This window comes from Neophocaena asiaeorientalis, unplaced genomic scaffold (assembly GCF_003031525.2).
Source record: "Neophocaena asiaeorientalis asiaeorientalis breed wild unplaced genomic scaffold, Neophocaena_asiaeorientalis_V1.1 scaffold134, whole genome shotgun sequence".
NCBI lineage: Eukaryota > Metazoa > Chordata > Mammalia > Artiodactyla > Phocoenidae > Neophocaena > Neophocaena asiaeorientalis.
In genome coordinates this window covers 30,874,378-30,895,983 of record NW_020185339.1, presented here as the reverse complement: position 1 = coordinate 30,895,983, position 21,606 = coordinate 30,874,378, and the positions used below count along the sequence as shown (strand labels likewise).

Genomic DNA, 21,606 nt, shown 5'->3' with positions numbered 1-21,606 from the left:
CAGTCACATTTCCGAAAGGCTTGACTAATGAGTTCAGCTGCCACCATTGCATTTTTTTTTTTTTTTTTTTTGCGGTATGCGGAACTCTCACTGTTGTGGCCTCTCCCGTCGCGGAGCACAGGCTCTGGACGCGCAGGCTCAGTGGCCATGGCTCACGGGCCCAGCCGCTCCGTGGCATATGGGATCTTCCCGGACCGGGGCACAAACCCATGTCCCCTGCATCGGTAGGCGGACTCTCAACCACTGCGCCACCAGGGATGCACCACCAGGGAAGCCCCACCAGGGCAGCCCCACTACTGCATTTTGACACTGCAAAATATCACACAGGCTTTCTTTTTGTTACAGGAAATGCTCAAATATGTATGCTTAGTTCTTAAAAGTGCTTTATAATTAGATCGCAATTTTAGGGCATTTCTTGCATGAGAAAGTAAAATAAAATGATTGGAGACTATTTTATTAAAATAACCCTTAGAAATATAAAAGGGGAAAATAATTATTTTAGATCTGTACAAATGATCTCTTATAATAGAAGCTAATTCTGAATATACCTTATGAGAAAGAAGGATAACAAGGTTACTTTTTGAGAATAGAGAACAATATTAAGTGTAGATAGAACGAGCAGACAAAATCATAAAGTTTTGTGTGCTTTTCTAAAACTCAAGAAGTGGATTTTCTTGAACCTCATGGTGTACAAGTTAGGAACATATCCTGTCATTTTCCTCCTATTTCTGGAAGGAAGTATAATGCCCTCAGATGCTGCCTTCTTCCATCTCTGCACTTCTGCACTCCCCCTCCCTTTTGTGCTTTATTTTAATGTCCGTAGTTAATATACTTGCTATGTGGAGACTGGTACACAATGTTCATAGTTGGAAACGGAGACCATAAAATGAACTGGAGCCCCAAATGGACCTAACGATTATAAAAACAAAAGTGTCATCTAGATTTAAACTCTGGAACGTCTAATGTTCTATTTTAACCTTAATCAATAAGTTAGAATCCTTTAGTCCATGAGTAATTTTTAAATGTTTAAATGTGAAAGTAAATAGACTTTCTCCTTTGAGGCATTTGCATGATCTTATTTTGGCATGAGATGAGTTGTAGTCATAAAACATGCCAAGATTGTATAAAATATACAAGAAATGTCCCCAGTGTCTTCAATGATTTAATACCAAGCCCAGCATATATTGAAAACATAAGTATAATGATTCCAAATAAATGTTATTATGTTGAACTTCCCTCTAAATTTACATTTAAGAGATCTATCCAAACATAAACAAAACCCATCTTTTTAAAGTGATCATACAATTGCAAAATGATGACCCACTTGAGTCAGCAGTTAAAAGCTAGGTCACTGTAAGTGTTCCAGAACACATTATCTGAAGCTAACAAAAGCATTCTTGCTCTTTCCATGACAGCTTTCAGAGGACCAAATGTCCTGTAGGACTGTTCTTAGGACCATGTCCCCTTCAGCTCTGCCACCTCCACAGAGCCCATATCTGTGTGCATCCTTCTCAGAAACAAAAGAGCCCTCAGATTTGATCAATTTCCGGAGGGTGATGAAGTGGAGGAGGAAAAAGAAAAGTTTACAGAGTATCACCTATCTCAAAGGCACTCACTTAATCTTCAGCAAAGCAGGCGTTGGTTTGGCATTCTGCATTTTCCACTGAAGCTCAAAGAAGATAACCATCTTCTCCAAGATCAGGTAACTCCTCTGCAGATTCCAAAGCCCTGGTTCTACTACATTGTGCTTCCTCAAGGGTCACCTAACTAGAAAGCATCATATTTACATCTCCAGAGTCTCTCTCGTCTGACAACACTAACGGTTACTACTGCGCTGGCTTCTTGGAGGAAGAGCAGTGCTTCCTCCCGACACCCTTCCTGGATGTTGTGGATGCAATAAGACGTCTCGGTTTGAGGATAATATTCTCTACTTCAGACTGAGATTTGGTCAAATATTCACTTCTGAATGTCTTAAGTCGTGCATAATTTGTGTTATATAATATTTTGTGAGAAATTAATAAACTTATCAAATAACAATTGTGCAGCTACTATGTACCAGGCAGTACCATTAACATGTTGTAGTGGCATCGTGAACATCTGGACAGGGAGAGGTTATGCAAAGCAGGGGGTGGTCACTTCTAACTGGGGGAAGGCTTCACAGGAGAACTAACATTGAGCTGAGTCTTGAAGGATGAGTGCAGTCAATAGAGAAAAAGGGTAAGGTAAGTGGGTAATACTAAAAAAAAAAAGGGCATTTCAGGCACACAGAGCAGAGTTAATGAAGGAACAGGAGCTCTGAGTGGCTCGACAAGGCTAGGAAAGAGGGTACAAACAGGGAGCAGGGCAAGAGATGGACAGGAGAGCTAGATGAGGGCCAGATCATGCAAGGCCTTATATGCCAAGCAATGTATGTATAGTCCAATCTTTCTCCTATAGCTAATGGGGAACCACTGAAAGGGTTTACCCAGGGATAGAACATAAGTCAATTTGCAATTGTAAAAGATAACTTTTGCAAGGGATGTGCAGGGCTAGTTGGAAGAGAGCAAAATATAAGACAGGAAGACAAATCAGGGCTGTTCTAGTAGACAGGTGACAGATGATGAGGGCCTGTAATAAGATGGCAATAGAATAGGTACAGACAAGTGGGTAGATTTGAAATATTAATGAGGTAGACCCAACCAGATATAGTTGAACATTGGATGTGCAGTTTTGGGGAAAGGATGAGTCAAAGTTGACACCAAACATCCTTTGATTGAGTTCCTGAATGATAGTGATGACTTTCACCAAGATGGGTTTGCTTGAGGAGGGACAGAGTTTGAAGGGAATGGCAGTAGTTCAATATTAGACATCACAAGTTTGACTTTATCAATGAGACAATTCAGACACATGAGTCATCCAGTAGAGATGTGTAGTAAACACATCTGTGAGTTGAAATAGAAGAGGAACAGGCGGAAGATATGGCATATGTTCAGTGGGTGAAGCCTGATGGCTGTGAATAAGCTTGCTCATAGGACACTTTTAGCCAGAGAAGAATCCCTGCAGAACTCTGGAGATGTAGCAACACTTACAGGGCAGTCAGAGGAAGAGGAGCCTGAGAGAATAGTCCAAAAGGTAACAGAAGTGATAGGCTAATATCATTTAAATTATTCTATATTATTAATAGGGACAAGAACACTGTACCTGCAATTCTAAATTAATCACACAAAGGATTAACATACAATAATAATATAATAATGTGTACTTCAGGATCAGAGAGTTGATGCGCTAACATCAAAGTCATTATTATCTCTCGAATAGGTAATAAATCCTATTTTTCCCAACAAAAACCTTGTTTTCCATGTCCATAAATGTCTCTTATTTTTCCATGGAACCTGGTTATTTTAACCCCATACCTGCTCATTGCCGCCTTTTCTAAATTTCCCATCCCGGTGTAGCTATCTTGAATACTTTCTCCACTGATGCTCTCATCATCAGGTTCGATGTTGACATTGCTCAGTTCCATGGGATCCATTTGAGCTGTCAGCGCTTTCTTGTCCACACACAAGCTCCTTCAGTGTAAACAAGATACTGTACCTTCAGCTTGAGGCTCTTCTACTTGGAGTTATGTTCAGAACACTCTGTTCTGCGCACAGAACACAAAATAAATCATTATAATTTACTTTAAATTAGATAAATAAACACTAGTCACCTATTTGTGTATGTTCTCTGTAAAAACATGGAAAGGAAGTAAACTCCTAAAAACTTCACATAAACATGTCCTCAAAGCTTCCATTACCCAATACAAAAAAAAAAGAAAATGGAAGAGAAAAAGGAAAATTCTTAATAAATTGCCAAATCAGCAGGTATTTATAGAATGCCTATGTGTGGCAGGTGCTTTGCTAGTCACTATAGGAAGAAAAAAAAATATTAAGACATGGCAGCAGTCTTTAAGAAGCTTTAGCTATTAGTAAGCAGATTGCATGACTTAAAAGGGCGACAATAGTAAACTGTTGATAAAGGAAGATCTGCCAAGGCGTAATCTACCAGTGTCTCTACCAGCAGTAACATAGAAAATTACTGCTTTAATTTGTTAATTGGGCATGAAAGAATTAACAACGCCAAAATGCTTGATAACATGCAATACAGGGTAGGATCAGCCTCAGGGAACCAATTTCCAGGCCCTTGGATCATGAAGCCAAAGTTAAGAATAGTAACCAAAGCAAGTACAGGTTTGTCTTTGAATCAGCCTCAGTCACCATTTATATAAAGTTGAAATGCACTTTAACAAGAAAAGGGTCCAGCTTTTAGGCTCTGCTCTGCCTTTAATTTGTTGGATTTCAGCCCAAGTTATTTAACTTTTTGACCTCATTTTCCTCAACTGTAAAGTGAAAAGGGGTGGACTGGCACTGCGTCAAAAGATGCTATGAACCCATTAATGGTAATGTTCTGAAATTTTTACTATTGAAATTCTTGTTGAAGCGTTATATTGGGAGAAACACTATTACTCTTGGAATGTGTGGTTCTGAAACATGCACTACCCATTTGGTAAGGAAATCCTGAGTAGAAAAACTAACATAAAAATTGCTCCAGAATTCATGGAATCCACAAATCCCCTGACAAACATGAAACAGCCACATGACAAGGCCTCCACAATCCAGGGCTGCAGCAGCACATCTGTGAAAGACAACTCACACTCAACATGAGTTCACACCCCAAATCACAAAAGTTACATATCACACACAGAAACTCATTAGGAGTGTCAGCACAAGAAATAATAAGATTCATACCCGAGTGACTACAAACTGCAAGGTAACTTAAAATGGACTTTAAAATTAATATAATAAAAAGTAATAAAAGATTCAAAATAAGAAATAACATCCACAGATTAAGAACATGGTAAAAAAAAAATCAGGTTAGTTTGAGAAACAGCCAAAAAAAGAATTCTAAAAATAAAATGTATAGTCATATAAAAAACTCAGCTGAAGGGAGAGTAATGAAACTGGAAGATAGATCAGTGGAAATCACTCTGATTATATCACAAAGAAAGAAAGAAAAATATAAAGAAGTTAAGAGACATGGGGAAGAAAAATGAGAAAAAGAAGGTTAAACATACCCTAATAGTTATTCTAATATGAGAAAATTATGAGACTAGGGAGAGACCAAAAGGACATAATGGCAAAGAATTGTTGGGAGCTAAAGAAAGATAGTAGTTCTCAGGATTTAAAAAAACACACGGTACTTCAAGCAAGAGGAAGAAAAATGAATATATTCATTAATATGAGGTAGTGTACGTGTATAACATCAAAGATGAAGAGAGAAATGTTAAAAGCACTAGAGAGAATAGAAGTAAGACACACATACAGTTTAAAAAAGAGAGGGCTTCCCTGGTGGCACAGTGGTTGAGAGTACGCCTGCTGATGCAGGGGACACGGGTTCGTGCCCTGGTCTGGGAAGATCCCACATGTCACGGAGCGGCTGGTCCCGTGAGCCATGGCCGCTGAGCCTGTGCGTCCGGAGCCTGTGCTCCGCGACGGGAGAGGCCACGACAGTGAGAGGCCCGCGTACCGCAAAAAAAAAAAAAAGAGAAACTTGTACTGAGTACAAAGGCTTCTCTCAGCACCACACAGTATCAGTTTCACTTCCCAGTAGCAATCACTAACGACAGTTACTGTTTTTAGTTCTTCATTTAAAGTTAGTCATTCTAAATTTAAATTATTCACTAAAACCTCTCTGACTTGGTTTATCAACTCTAGACTGACACTTAGGAAGGATAAGGAAATTAGCATACTTCTTTCTATACTCCTAATTCCTTCCCCCACCCTCCTAATTGTTTCAGTTCATGAAATACTTCTACAATGTTAAGATGCATAATAATTTCATCCTATTCTGTAAAACAAATCATAATTTATCTAGAGGATGTTTCTGAACACTGAAAATGAATAATCAGTATTTACAACATTATGATTGTGTAAGTAGTATGCCCAAAGAACCTACAGTATATTTGACTACATAGTAAGGGAAATATAATCCTATATTACTAAAACTTTGAATGCAAATTATCCATGCTCTTTTACTTTCTGAACGGCTTCCTCCTCCATCCTCTGGGTCTTGTTCAGCTGCCAATGTTTCTTGAATGCCATGCCATCTCCGTTCTTCAATTCATTTTGCATTGTGCTGAAATACTGCCTTGAATAACTTTTTTTCACACAATAGGTCCATGTTTGTAAACAGAATTTCTGAGTTGTGTCATGTTGGAAAATGTCTTTATTTTGCCCTCAAACTTTTTTGATTGTTTGAATTCTAGATTCAAAATCATTTTCCTTCATAATGTGGAAGATATTTTCCTCTTGACTTCTAGCTTCCACTGATGAGTGAGATTCTCCTTCCTTTGACTTTTTTTCTTTTGGAGGGTTTTAGGATCCTTATCACAATCTGAAATTTCTCCAGGATGTAACTAGATGTGAGTAGTTTTAAAACTTCATCATACACCGCACGTGGAGAGACCATTCATTGAAAAGACTTGTGTCTTTCTTCTGACCATGAAAATGTTCTACTATTTTAAATCTGTTTCCTCCCTCTAAAACTTGTATTAGTCATATATTGGACCACTTGATCTCTATTGCCAAGATTTTCTCTTTATTTCCCATCTCTTTACTACTCAGTGTTCAGGGATAGTTCCTCAATGTCCAAAATAACAAATTTGATCTTCAGTTGTGTGACATTGTGATATAATAATAAATATACATTTGATCTTCATCCTCATTCCTGGCACAGAGCTCCAAATGTAATACAATAAATTAATATTTGGGTTTTGTCCCCAGTTCCTGAAATAGCTCTGGAGTGATAAAGGTGTTTTTTTTGTTGTTGTTATTCATAACAAGACCCTTTCAACCACACCTGAGTGTACCTTAATGAAGTGACTTTTGTAAAGCCCCTAAGGATGAGGGAGCTGGTTGCCAGGGGAACCAACCAAGTGATTAGACAGTTGGAGCTGTCAGCCCCACTTCCAACCTCCTGGGAGAGGAGAGTGGGTGGGGACTCACTAATGGCCAGTGAGTTAATCAGTCATGCCTAGTTAATGAAGCCTCTATAAAAAAATCCTAACTAAAGGGGTTTGGAGAGCTTCTGGATTGGTTATCATATGGAGGTGCTAGGAGGGTGGCACACCAGGCAAGGGCATGAAAGCTCTGAGATCCCTCCCTTCATACTTTGTCCTATGCATCTCTGCCATCTGGCAGTTCCTGAATTATATCCTTTTATAATAAACCAGTAATCTAGTAAGTAAACTGTTTTCCTGAGTTCTGTGAGCAATTCTAGAAAATTATTAAATCTGATTTATAGCCGGCTGGCCAGAAGTACGGGAGGTCTGGACTTGCCATTGCATCTGAAGTGGAGGCAATCTTGTGGGACTGAGCTCTTAACCTGTGGGATCTGATGTTGATTCCAGCAAATAGTGTCAGAACTGACTGAACTGTAGGACTCCCAGCTGGTGTGGGAGAATTTGCCAGTGTGAGAAAAACCCATACTTTTGGTATCAGAAGAAAGTATTAAGAGTAGAGTAGAAAAACATTGTTTACTTTTAATCTGTACCCATTTTACTTTTCAACCTGCCCACTAATTATTTTTCACACTCATGTTTTTAATTTCTGAGAATCTGTTCAGTCTCTTCCTCTCTTTTCATAACATCTTTTTTTGTTTGTTTTACAGTTGCAGTATTTACTCAACCCTTTCTAAGGCTATTGATTAGAAGTTTCCAAAAGCTCTTTTTGTCCCCTAAATTATGTCTTTTTTTCTGGAGTTATTCTCTTTGTTAATCTTGGCCCTTCTCTTCCATATGCCTGGTTTTTCTTAAACTCTGAGCGATCCTAGGTTGTCTGTTCATATTTGTGAATGAAGAATATATTGGTTAGCTTAGAAAGCTAGTCCTTGGGGTTTCTCTGAAATCTTGCAGGCTCATTACACTGATGGGTTGCTCCCTTGTGGGTCCTGGGTAAGTGGGGTCTATGCACCCGGTCTGTGTGCAGAGCACCAGCAGGACCCTACTCACAGACACAGCTGGCACTGTAGGCGAGGTGCCTCTGGAAGAAAAACACAGTGATGTATTTTCCCCTTTTGACGGAGCTTCCATTCCTGCTTGTTATCTCTTTTTGCCTGCTGTGGAGGCCCTGGTATTTATTATAGAGTCCATTCTCAGGCTCTCTTTCAGACTAGATTATCCTTATCCTTTGGGCAAAAGAGGCAGCCCAAACAGACCAAGAGTCCAAACCAAGGCTCCTTGGTGAACACCTGATCAATGGTTGTTGGTGATTCACGCCTCCTCTTTGTATATATTGACTCAACTTGGAACCGCTACTGGGTCCTTCTGGAGAAAGCCCATTTACCTGGTTTACCCCGGTTCCTTTTCTCTTTCACAGGTTTTCCAGCCCTATCTGCTTCCTGGCTTCTAGGAATTCTTAAAACTTCCATTTGTTATTGACACTGCTATTATTTTACAGAACTTTTGTTCATTTAAAAAGTACCATTTTGTTTGAAGTTTCATTCTTTGAATCCCTCAGTGGTAGGTCATAAGCCCCCTATTTTAATCTACTCTCAAAGCTTCATAAACCAAGGATTCCTCAAGTCACAGCTTTGGCCCAGGCCTCTACTGTGATCTCCAGTTCCAAGTGTCCAGATATACACTTGCATATCTCAAAGGTAGTTTAAATTCAATGTGTCTAAAAATCTAACTTGCGATAGTTCCCCTTCTTCCAATATTTCCTCTCCAAAGAATGTTGTCACCATTTATCCAGCTCCTCAAATCAGAAATATCAGTCTTCTATTATAATTTTTTTTTTATCCCTTACATCCAGCCTTTTCCAAAGTCTAGTTGATTTTACAAACAAATTATTTCTCAAATTAGGCTACTTCTTTCCCTTCCTTACACCATCAGTCTTGTCCAAGCGACCATCATTTCTTACGTTGTCAATTGCAACAATTGTAATTGGTGCCTTGAGTCCTTTCTTGCCTACTTTCTCCCTCCTCATTCATCTTCCACACAACATCCAGAGTGATCTTTTAAAAACAAAACTTAGGTCATGTCATTCATTTGCATAAAACCTTTTATTGTCTTCACTTTACTCTTAGGATAAAGTCTAAGATTCTCAGCATGCCCACAAGGTTCCACATGGTCCCTCCACTTCTGGCTTCATTCCTTCCACACTCTCCCCACTTCACTGTACTAGCTACTCTGGCCTCCTTTTCCATTTCAGGGACTTCCCAAGTTCTCTACCACCTCAGGCCATTTGCACATTCAGGTCGCTGTGCCTGGAATGATCTCCCCCTCCTGCATGCCATGATTTGCTTAGTCAATCCCTCTGGGGGATTACAGGAGTATACATGTCAGCAGTCCTGGGGACTTCAGCTAAAGTCTATTTCACACTGTACTTATTCAGAGGAACCTCATTAATTTCATTCACATTAAGCAATGCTAATCCCAGGGTTAAAAACAAAAGAGAACATGTCAAACACTCTTATGGTACTTACTACATGCCAGACATTATTACAAGAGCTTCACATCTATCAACTCATTGAATTCTCACAGCATCCTACTGAGGTAGGTACTATTTTTGTTCTTATTCCCATTTTACAGATGAGGTAATGAACGTCCAGAGGGGTTGAGCATACTCTATGCTACACCACCTCTGTGCTGTTGTCTCTACTACAGAGAACTAAAGCCCAGACAGGAACAGAAAATCTGGCTTTGGTGATAAATAGAACTGGTTGTAAGTCCTGACCAAATTAACTAACTTCTGACGAAAGTCATCCCGTATGCAAAATGAGAATAAAGCAGTGTGAGGGTTTAAATGATATGCATGGCAAAGTGTGGTTTGTAGTAAGCCCTCAATAAATTTAAATCCCTCTTTCCTCTCCCAATCATCAGAATTTAATTACTGCCTACATCTGCATGCAAATGTGTATAGTATTTAATATGAATATCCACACACGCATATGATTTACCATAGGCAATTAGAGGACCTTACAATTCTCAAACTCTCACAAACATTGTAAGCAAGGTAGGTACTCCTTCACAAATAAAGAAATTGAGACCTAATCTCATACTATTTTCACCATATATAAAACACTTACATTTTTAGTTGTATGGTTATTTGATAAATAACTGTCTCCTCCGATAGGTAAAAAATTTCATGAAGGTGGGAACAAGGCCAGGTTTGTAGACTACATATACATATCCCCATCATCTAGCACAGTGCCTGGTGATACATTCTCCTAAGACCAAGGCAACTTTTTATGATCTCCTTTATAAATACAAGTACACATTCTTGTTATAGCTTTCTAGGTTAATATTTCAAAGTGAAATAGAAATGTTCCCTTCTGGTTCCCAAGAGAAAGAACAGCTTTGTTAGACAAAGAATGTTCAAAATTCTTCTAAAAGAGAAATCACATTTGGTTTGACAGAACTTTTGGTAGTCTAGCCTTTCTAGCTAATGATGTTAAGTTTCTCTGCAAAGGAGATTTTGCAGAAACAGACTGGATATTCCGGTGCAGTGGTCTTCTGCCTTGCCATTTTACTTCACTCATTCATGAAGGTGCAAAATCAAAACTTGAAACAAAGGTATTTGGCACACTATCACCATTTGGAAGACTTTGTTTCATCATATTTATTAAGCCAGCCAGATGTCCTAAACAGCTGATTCCTTGTATCCAATTTCTAGTTATTAAACATTATGCATAACATTTCTTTGTAGCATTATTTAGAAGCATTTATTTTATCCGATAAGTGAAAGTGAAAAAGGAGCTAGCATTTCCCACTATCGCTATTTGTTTTGTCTTTCATGCCAGCCCAGTTCTGATGAATCTACTCTGAAATCTAGGTTTAGGTGACAGAGTTTACACTTTGGTTGAGTGCGCAGGAAGTAGCTTGTCCTGCAGCTTCTAAAAGCCAAATTATCTTGCATCCGAGGAACTGATTTAAATCCACATCCAAAATATATCTTAGATAAATGAACATAGGTTTGACAATGAAATAAACCTAATTACCTTTATGTGAAATTCTCTTAAACAATTTCCCCAACAATGCCATTCTAGTCACACATTGATATTCAGATGGCTTATTAGCCTACGGCATGATTTCTCACAGAAATTAGCTTCCATAAGAGCTTTCACTGTCATTCAGTCTGATGTACGTCTTAGAAAAGAAACTGCCAATAATAGCAGAACCATATTCACTTGACTACTTCCTATTGCTGGTGATAATAGTTTAGCATTTTTCATTCCCTTCCTCTACTTAGACATAGCTTAGAAACAATATCAAGGGAGAACTAGAAAAGTTAAAAGAAATAACCTTATGCTGAGGTCTTGTCCCTTTGCTAAGAATATTACATGCTTGTTAATATAAGAATTAAAGCAGCCCTTTGATGAGGTATAAAGGACTATTCATAAAATCTGAATACATTATTTTGCTTACAAATTTTCCAGCTCTGCTCTGAGAAAAAGACATAGATTCTCTAGTCATCTTAGATGTTAAGAAATATCTGAAATTCCTGCATAAATTTTAGTTCCTATTTTCCCAAACAATAGTTTGTTTCCAGAAATGAACAGCAATATGTAACAGATATGAAATTAACATAGTGAACTGTCTGTTCTATCCATGTTAATACATGATATTTAAAAATCTGTCATAAATTATGCATACACTAAGTTCCAAAATGTCTACATTCTATATAATAGATAGTGGACCACCCCCAGAGTTAGTTTTTTTCTTCTGAAAATAAATTTTTTTACTTTCTTTAAAGTAACTCATGTATTAAAAATAATAGCTTCAATAACCCATAAAGCACACTGTATAACATGGTTAAAGAAAACTCAACAGTTTAGCTCTCAAAACTACATTTCTCGGTACTTAAAAGTTACTGATATACTTCCTAGGAGTATAAATATAAAGAATTTCCAGAAAATCGCAAAACATTATCTAAATATAAATCGCAACAAATAGAAGATCTTGGTCTGTAAAATAAATGGCCATCTTTTACAGGAAACATACCTAAATTTCTTTAGTTCATCAAAAATAAAAATTCTTTCATCCAACAAGTTGCCCATGAATATGATATATATAATTTCAAATATTTTTCACTGAGTTATAAAACACTCAGTTTTGTTATCACCTGTGCACTTAATTAAAATAATCACCATACATTCTGTAAGAAGCTCAAAATACAAGGGTACTTAAATCCTTTAAGAATTCTCCCCATCTGATTAATAAATTTGAGGAATAGAGCTCAAATTTTTAATGATTCCAGTCCTTCCAAATCCAAAGCTTTGCTTATATTCTAGTCAATCTCTCAGTTTCTTCTAGTAAGTTTGCTGCAAAAATACTCCTTCACTAAAATGGTTACATAAGAAGACAAGGTAAGACACAACTTCTGTTTTGCATTTGACAGTGATGCAGCCCAGATATTTAGCCTTTCACATCTGCTGCAGTGATGTGATGTTCCTTCTTTGATTAGACTACGTTTTCGTGGGCGTTTTTGTTTTCAAGATAAAGAAAACCTTTAATGTTGTAACACTGAGAATACACTTCTCAAACGTTAGACTTCCTCCTAAGACAAATTAAGTTGGTTCCTCAGAGTGATTAACCAGGAAACGTAAATAACTAAACCCTTGTTACCTGCTGGTTTTGCAATGTTCCCTTTTCTATTATCCACCTAAACTTATCTGCAAAAGAAAACTGCAATCAGGATCTGGGTAAATAATTTCAATGTCTGACATTATATTGAATTGAGCTTTTTTTAAAGAGGAAAAAAAAAGTTACCCAAGTAGTATTTTCAAACATTTTAATTTGTAATAAATAATCAATACCATAAAAAGAAGAAAGGAAGCATTATTTTAACACTGCAAATGTTCATGTAAAAACAGCTTTACCTTAATTATTTATCCAGTCCTGTGCAATCTTTCCGGAATTGTTTGGAATGGCAGACCCCTGTTGCAGAGGTGACTTATGTGAACCTTTGGGGATCTAGACAATGATTTAAAGACCAGTGGGAGTGAACTAGACAAGCCAATCACCACCACCACCTCTCACCCCAACACCTCCCTCTGTCCAACTTGCGTCAGCTCTTAAAAAAAAGAGAAGCTGAATCAGTTTACTGTTGTACATTTAGATTAAACATCAGTTACACCAATTTCTATTTGCTTTTAGATTTTGGGCTTTTATGCAACAAACTACTCACTTACTGAAAGTTTTTTCTTGATTCGTGTCATTCTGTATCAAGATTCTATCGGTTGGTTGACTGATAAATCTCAAAATGTTAATTTTTCCACAGGTTTATGAACTTAAGTTAAAGTAAAATAATACCAGAATAACGGAGTCAGACTGCTTAATGAATATTGTAATCAGAATGCATAGAAAATATTCATTGAATAGCAAAAGAGTTATTTGCTTTTGAATTGTCGATTTTATTCAGAGGAAATGTTATAGAATAACAGACACTCCCAACAGCACCAAGTTACTCAAGGTGCCGTGAGGTTGGAAATCATAAGCCCTGTCAGCCTCTGCTACCATTTCAAAGGCAGTGTGCTGAGTAAGCAAAACACTATTTGGAGTTTTTAAAGAATTTCTAAACAGACATTTTCTCCCTTTCAAAAAAATCTGCTTGGCTTTCCACGTATTAGAGGAAGAGTTCAAATATGTTGGCAAATAATTCATTCTGTTATGAAAATGTATAAAGCAGACTTATTTCTGAAAGTGAGGTGAGAAAAACAAATTAAAAAATCAATCCAGAATTAAGGGTTCTTTGCCTTTTTAATATTTATAACGTGGATAAACTATCCGATAACCAATCAGAAGGAATGCTAGATTGCAACAGTTGTGTCAATTCCCTATTTCTAAAAAAAAACCCGACTAAACATTGTTCTTTGAGTAGGAAATTCTTAAGTTGATGCAAGACATTAAACATTAAACAAAACGTCCAGTTATCCATTCCTCTTTTCCATTTTAAATGTGCCCATTTTGTCTATTAACTTTATCATGGTGTGTTTACATTCATTTGTCTTTTAGTTAGCTGCTTCTTTATTTTTCAGAGCTACCTCTGTAGTTTTGTGCCTTATCAGATAAAAATTATTATGGTCTAGGGGAAAAATGATAGTAAATACACTAATTTTAATTTCAGACAAATTTAAAGACTATTCCTTTTCAAATTACTTCCATCATTTAATTATAATCTCTCCAACTTAAGATTTCCTTCTGTTTACAAAGTTACCAGATGAGTATAAAATTAAGAAAGGAAAAACCTGCACTAATTGTTAGAAAATGAAACACTTGTATTCTAGTAAAAGTCCATTTAATAGTGGAAATCCATTTCATACTATATCTTCATATAAAATAGGATGGAGATAAATGTATAAACACCTACAGCTTTACTTCTCTTAAAATTTTAAGCTTTGGCTTCTATATAATTCTGATCTTCAAGTTCACTAAATAATTATAGCAAATTAGCATGTTGGATTAAAATTAAAAATACACATAAGAGACTTCTATGAAGGGTCTTTTCATATTTCTTTAGAACCTACTCTAATTACAAAATTCTTATCACAGAACTTTCCTAACATTGACTCAAAAATCAAATACACACATACAAAAGCTAATTTGACAAAAGTTGGCTGAATTAAAATGACTGAGGAACGTTTTTGTTATTTAACGATTTTTCCCCTAGATATTTGGCATGTTTAGGCATGCAAAAATTAATGAAGAAATGTATGGTCTGGTCTTGACAAAACTCACAGTAACTTTCCTTTCATAAGGAAAATACAGACTTAAACATTATAGTTTCATGTCCTGAACATTTCTTAAAATCATATCATAATGTGATTTCACATATATATTTGGTAATAGATTATTCTCTTTTGATTTTTTAAAAACGCAAATGCTACATATTCTGTTAGGTTCTGATTTGGTTCAAGCATCACTGTTCAAAGAGGTAATGGACCAGAATATGTACAGAATTTTAAAAAATGAATAAAATGAAAAATATATGGGTAGTGAATAATGAAGCAAGTCCTTCACATAAGGAATTCATATAAGTGCCACCAAGAACAGGTATATGAAACTTGGTCAGGGTAGGGGGGTAGTCTGCAGGCGGTAAAATATGTCCACTTAAAGGGATACCGGGCTTCCCAAATTATAACATGATTAATATTAGCAGAATTGCACCATACGCCATAGGATTCCAGAAGATGAAAAGTCCCCAGGGGCTGAGGCCATCCAAGACGACTTCAGGGAGCCTAAGGACCTAGAAGAGTGCCCTAAAGTCCAGGTGAGATTGCAACGGGTAGAGAGGAAAGGGAGAGGCATCCTGGACGCAAATTGTAGACATGATAAAAGCATATTCTGGCAACGGTGAAAAGTAGTCTGGCTGCAGCAGAGACTTTTCAGAGCAAAACGGAATAGAATGGAAGAGTCCAGGCTGTAGAAGGCACTAAATCTTGGGACTCAGATTTTTGTGATCAGGATCTCTTGAAAGCTTCTGAAGAAAATCATAGAATCAGCAGGGAAGGGAATAAGATGGGATGATAGGGTGGAGCTAGAGACAGGGACAAGAAGGGTGCTGAGGATGTTGGCTGATGGCCGAGCTTTGGTGCTATTTGCCTGTCTGAGAACAATGGCAGAAGAGAAGGCAGATGGAAAGGATTTAAAGTGGGGTCAGTGGTAGTTTGACTCTTTTTTATACTACTGCTTCCATTTAGCACTCTCACTAGCTCACAACACACGCTGTGAATTTTATGTGATCATTCTATAAGAAATAAGAAACTTGCAATAAAATCTTCATATTCCTTTACATAGAGAAAGAGAATATATGGTGGTAACTCATCCATTTCAGGACCCCTCCCATTAATCTGTGGCTATTCTTTTCAAATAGTACAGAGAAGGTCCTAGAATGTATATCCCCATATGTTACCTATTAAAAGTACAAAATTGCTGACTCAAAATAAACTGATTCAGATCACATCCATGCATTGAATCAGGTTTTTTTCTTGCCCATACTTAAAAGCATTGCTCATCTTGTTTCAAATTTCTACATTCATCGATTTCTTCGAAGGGAAAGTTCCAGCTGGATAAAGTTAAAATTGGTCAACAATTAAAAAAAAAAATCCCTTAGCCAGATCATCATGGCATTTTTCAATGACACTGGGAAAGGCAACCTCTTGTTCTCATCATGACTGTACCCAAATTTCTAATTTTAGTCATGGGACAAAATAATACTTGGCAATACGATGTGCTTATAGTCAAATTGGAAGAAGATGGGTAGCAACAGTAACAACTAGGAAACACAATGACCTAATTTTTAATAATTTTGTATCGCCTTTGTATCTGTATTCACTTACTTTTCTTTGCCCTTACTTCAATTTCCCTTTAGGTCACCTACCTTTTTCCTTGCTTCTGTTTCTTGTTAAGTTTTCTGTGTCTTTAAGATGTCTTAATTTCCAAGAAGAGAATTTTATCATATCCAGGCTTTAGATTTGTAAACTCAAAATCTGGTATAGTAGATCAGTTTCCAAGATTATAGGTCTGTTCTCATCCAACAGCCAATATTAGTGCTTCCAAATACGGACAAAATGTGCATTAATCCAACTTTTCTATTTTTTTTTTTATAGTATTATAGGTAAACGTCTGTCTGACCAAATCACTTCTAGAAATGGAAAACACTAGCACAGCCACAGTTAGAAACAAGATTTTGGTTACTTCTTTTTAACATAGGATTTACTCTCTGGCTTTTGGGTTTCAGGCTTAGGGTGATGTGATCTTTTTTGATGTCACTCTTTGGCCCTCCAAATTCTTCATCTTATCTCTCTTAGTATGAATACATGCAAAAAAGAAAAAGAAGAAAAACCATACAGAAATGTTGCAGAAATCTTCCTAAATCATTCAAATAGCAGAATTCATGTTATCCTAGGGGTGACCTGAGCACGTAGGTCCTTCCTGCAGAGTGAGGGAAGCATAGGGGTGCTATAGGTCTCTTTCTTCATGGTTATGAAATTATTAATCTCAATTTACAGAAAAAGAAATAAGGACTACAAGAAAAATATGAATATGACCCCCAAAAGCCATATACCAAATTAATTGTAAACATAGAAATAGAGATGAAAAATTTTCTAATTCCCCTTAAGCGGAGTCTTTCAGATATCTATGGAAGCTTAGGCGACTTCTATTTTTTGAGGCTCCAAATATACTTTTTCAATTTTTTAAAAATCCTGAACGGGGTTTCTAAATTGTCATACATTTTTCAATGATCCTATTCCACAAAATAACACCTCAACACAAATATAATACAAGTGTCTTAATGAATAACCTTATTTGATGATAACTTCAAAAAGTCTAAATTTGGGACCCTCTCAAATATGAGTCCTTAAGAGGCTGCCCAGCCCTGGCCCCTGGGAGAGGCCCTGCTTTTTTGTTCAAAAAAAACCTCCCTGACCAAGAGAAGGGCAACAACCCACGTGTGCTGAGGAAATTGCTCGGTTGACAGCATCCCCCTCTCTTGAGCCCAGCCTAAACCACCTTTACAGTTATACAATGGAGCATTTTGGAAATGTTTGAATAGTCACTGTGTTGCAAAATTAGCAAACAAGTTTGGTGCAGGTTGACAAACTTACTGACTTGGCCACAGACCTAAATAGAAAATTCCTTTTAGCCTTAGCTGACGAAAAAAAAAAAAAAAAACTAGTTAGAAGACAGCTTATGCTGTTCATGATATTTTGTTCTCTCCATTTTGCCTTTCAAGCAACTCAAATCTTTCTGGTCCATTTCATTTCTTGATCCCACATGGAAATGATGCAGAGAAAAGGGTATCACAAGTTCATTCCAGGCTTCTGCTTAAGCAAATACACCAAGGTGAAGAAGGATAACAAGGTCTGTGTGGCTTATGGGTGATTATAACTTAAATAATGTACTTAAATTCTAAATGTTAAATGAGAGCTCTTAAAGCTCGCCTTGAAGAACGATTCTTATCCTTTAAAATGCCTGCTTGAGAAAATAGCCCTGCTAGGAGATGTCTGATTATAATGATTAAATTACAACAACACTTCCTAAATAACTAAATCACGTTGCTAATTTAAGTTCTTCATACAGAATACAGTATTAATATGGTGCCAAACTGAGTCGACTGCCTTTCTAACTAATAGCAATTGATGGTTTAAAAATTACATCCTGGGCTTCCCTGGTGGCGCAGTGGTTGAGAGTCCGCCTGCCGATGCGGGGGACACGGGTTCGTGCCCCGGTCCGGGAAGATCCCACATGCCTAGCGGAGCGGCTGGGCCCGTGAGCCATGGCCGCTGAGCCTGCGCGTCCGGAGCCTGTGCTCCGCAACGGGAGAGGCCACAACAGTGAGAGGCCCGCGTACCGCAAAAACAAAACAAAACAAAAAAACAAACAAAAAAAATTACATCCTATTTGGGCAGCAGCACATTCATTTCTATTGCTCTCTTTCGTAGTCCCTCCCGTCCCTTTCCTTTCAAAGCAAATTCTCTTCCAGAACAATTTCTGTGTATTTGGATTTTGTAATTTCATCAGTGATTGGACTTTGTAAATCTGGTGTCATCTTGCTTGAATTCAGACAACCAACTGTTTCTAGAGCTGGGACCCAATAGGCTGCCTGGCTGTACTGGGAGGAGAGAGAGGGCAAAGGAGACAGAAGAGCTCCCAGCAGAATTTTTAAAGGGAAGGGGCTCTCCGGAAAGGTGATGACATGAAACCATCCTGTAAAAAATCAGTGCCCCTAATAACAAAAGATATGCTCAGGTGGGCTCACCAGTATATTGAAATAAGGAATGCAAGTCCACCGTAAAGTGTTCTTCAAAGGAATTTTTGAGCAGAATAAGACATATAATAGTGATGTTGACCTTTCTTAATGGACTTTTCAGGGAACGCAGAGGATTTCCTGAGTCAGGTCTCCTCAGTGAGAGGGCAGGTTTCTGCCCGGGAAGCTCTGTCTCGCTGAGCTGTAAGCAGCCCCAGGGCCCAGCTATGTTGCGGTCAGAGCTCTTTGCAGTATGCTTGTTGACAGATGTACTGTCCTTTGCTACAGGTGTTAGCAGTGTCCAGCATGACAAGACGCACTGAACTTTTTGTTCTTTATGTGTTGCATGAGTTAGGAATTATACTTCCTGGAGGGCTGGGTTTACAGTTGGTAGCACAAATCTTTCTTTAAATATAGGAAAGCTGACTCGGAAAAAGTAAATGTCTTGACCTCATTCTTCAGGACAGCAGTAGAGGGGCAGACGGTATATTTACGAGGTTTGGGGATGGATTCAAGTATGTCTAGACAGCCGATTTAGATTAGTTGTAAGCAATCTGTTTTGTTTGTTTACCTTATTAATATTAGGTTATGCCTGGTTCATAGTAGGTACTGTATAAATTTTGAATGAAAGTCTTTATTAAATGTACTGATTCAATCTGTGCATCCAAAACAATTCTTTAGAATTTATTTAAGGGTTGCAACAAGAAATATTCTAATAATTATTCTAATTGAGGATCCTGCCATATATTAAAATACAGTAGTTCCTTCTTATGCGCAGAGTCAATTGTGAGATGGTAAAGTGAAAGCCCATGCTATATGTAAGGAGCCATTAGTCCTTTTATAGAGCGCTGCATTCCCGGAATATTAAGCAGTAGTTACCAATGATGTGTTCAAAGAATGTTCAAAGAATAATAAGGATATCGGAAAATTATAGTAAGTTTTCAAAAGCAAGATACAAAATCTAACAGTAATGTGCTCCCTGTGTTGTTTTTAAAATTATACATATAATATATAAAAACATATCTTTTTTTATATATTAATGTATAATATACTATTTCCCTTTTCAGGCCAAGGGAAAAATGCCTGAAAGAACACATATCAAAATACAAAGAGTGGTTATTTCCAGATTGTGAAAATGTTGATAATGTTTTTTTCTCATCTATATTTTCCAAATAACCTTTTTTTAAAAAAATTATTTATTTAATTAATTAATTTTTGTCTGTGTTGGGTCTTCGTTGCTTCACGCAGACTTTCTCTAGTTGTGGCGAGTGGGGGCTACGTTTCGTTGCTGTGCGCGGGCTACTCATTGCGGTGGCTTCTCTCATTGCAGAGCATGGGCTCTTGGCGTGCAGGCTTCAGTAGTTGCAGCACGCAGGCTCAGAACTTGTGGCTCACAGGCTCTAGAGCACAGGCTCAGTAGTTGTGGCGCATGGGCTTAGTTGCTCCGCTGCATGTGGGATCTTCCCGGACCAGGGCTCGAACCCATGTCCCCTGCATTGGCAGGCAGATTCTCAACCACTGCGCCACCAGGGAAGCCCCAAATAACCTTTAAAAAGTATGGATTACTTTCACTATGAGAAAACCAATAAACATTATTAAAAACAAAAACAACAAAATCAAAGAGTTCCTCTCTTAGGTTTTGTAACAATTGTTAATCAATGCCAGACATGAGCCACTAGCTAAACCTCTGTTCTTAGTGAGAATATTTTGGGTGCTTGACTAGGAACAATCAACTCTCTTTAAAAAAATCTTCCATTCTGAATGGGCACTTGTGAGTTATTTAGGGTCTAGATGAAATTATATATGTCCAGTTTGTTCTGGAGGGATGGATTGTTTTTTTCCCCATCAGCAAGAGGTACTCTAAGAGATCTCAAAATATTGTTGAGAAAAATGGGATTTTAAATACATTTGGAGCCTCAGTGTTTTCTCATAATGCTGTGAGATAGTCAACTTCTATTACAGCTTAGTAAGCAGTCATCTTCATTTGTGCATTCAATAAATATTATTGAACACCTATGTGTCAGGCTTCATGGTAGGGGCTCAGGCAAGACAGACAAAAACATATAAGACCCAGTCTCTGCTCTCAAGAAGCCCTGGTATCTCCAGGGAATCCATTGCTTAAGTAGTCATGATGCTATAATGTGGCAGGTGAAATGCCCGTGAGAACTGAGGGGTCGGAGAAGTGTGGCACCCAACTCAGCTTGAAAAGGACAGAGAAGACTTACTGGAGAAGGTGACAGCTAGTCTCAGACTGAAAGAATAAACAGGAGCTGGCCAGGAGTAATGGCATGGGGAGTGGACTGCAGGCAGAGGGACAGCATGAGAAGAGGTCTGCTCCTGGCTGCCTGTTGTTCCTGGAATGCTGAGAAACACGACTGGAGAGGTCACTGGTGGGATCACAGCGGGTCAGGGGGCCATGTCTTTTCTTTGGTCTGTTCAGTTCAAATGAGTTCATAAAAAAAGACCAGCCCAGCAATGCCACATAGAGCTCACAGTTTCGGCTATGTGAAGAAAATGTGCTTTGTTAGAAATAGTGATAATTAAGGTTACTGCAAACAGTAATAACCACCAGGGTAGCACGAGGCAATTCTTGAGTGCGTTGCATCCTTGGTGTGTTTAAGTGGGCTGGGGCCTCTGCTCTGTGTTTGGACTACCAGGTTTGTTGTATCATAATTTGGCTAAGAACAGAAAAATTCAGGTTCATGAGGCATTTTGCTTCAAATGATGTAAAATATATAAGGAGTTAAGGAGTTAATTACAAGACTTACAGGAGTTGAATTTTTAACTATAGAAATCTTGACTCTTAAGTTATTCTTAGATTTTTTTTTTTTTTTTTTTT

The 21,606-nt window shown here is 37.7% G+C and overlaps 1 protein-coding gene across 2 annotated transcripts in view; it reads right to left on the bottom strand.

Moving 5' to 3' along the window:
- The window catches only part of SLC38A4 (solute carrier family 38 member 4), a 64,149-nt gene that overhangs the window by 24,524 nt on the left and 18,019 nt on the right, over positions 1 to 21,606 (bottom strand). Inside the window, exons 1-2 of one of the 2 annotated variants that reach the window (XM_024736756.1) lie at positions 12,898 to 12,953; positions 3,393 to 3,622 (exon numbers count right to left, since the gene is read on the bottom strand). In XM_024736756.1, the coding sequence (XP_024592524.1) occupies positions 3,393 to 3,511 (119 nt within the window). In that variant the 5' untranslated portion in view covers positions 3,512 to 3,622; positions 12,898 to 12,953. Of the gene's footprint in view, positions 1 to 3,392; positions 3,623 to 12,897; positions 12,954 to 21,606 lie in introns of those variants that run through there. The other variant, XM_024736757.1, reaches the window with a different exon arrangement.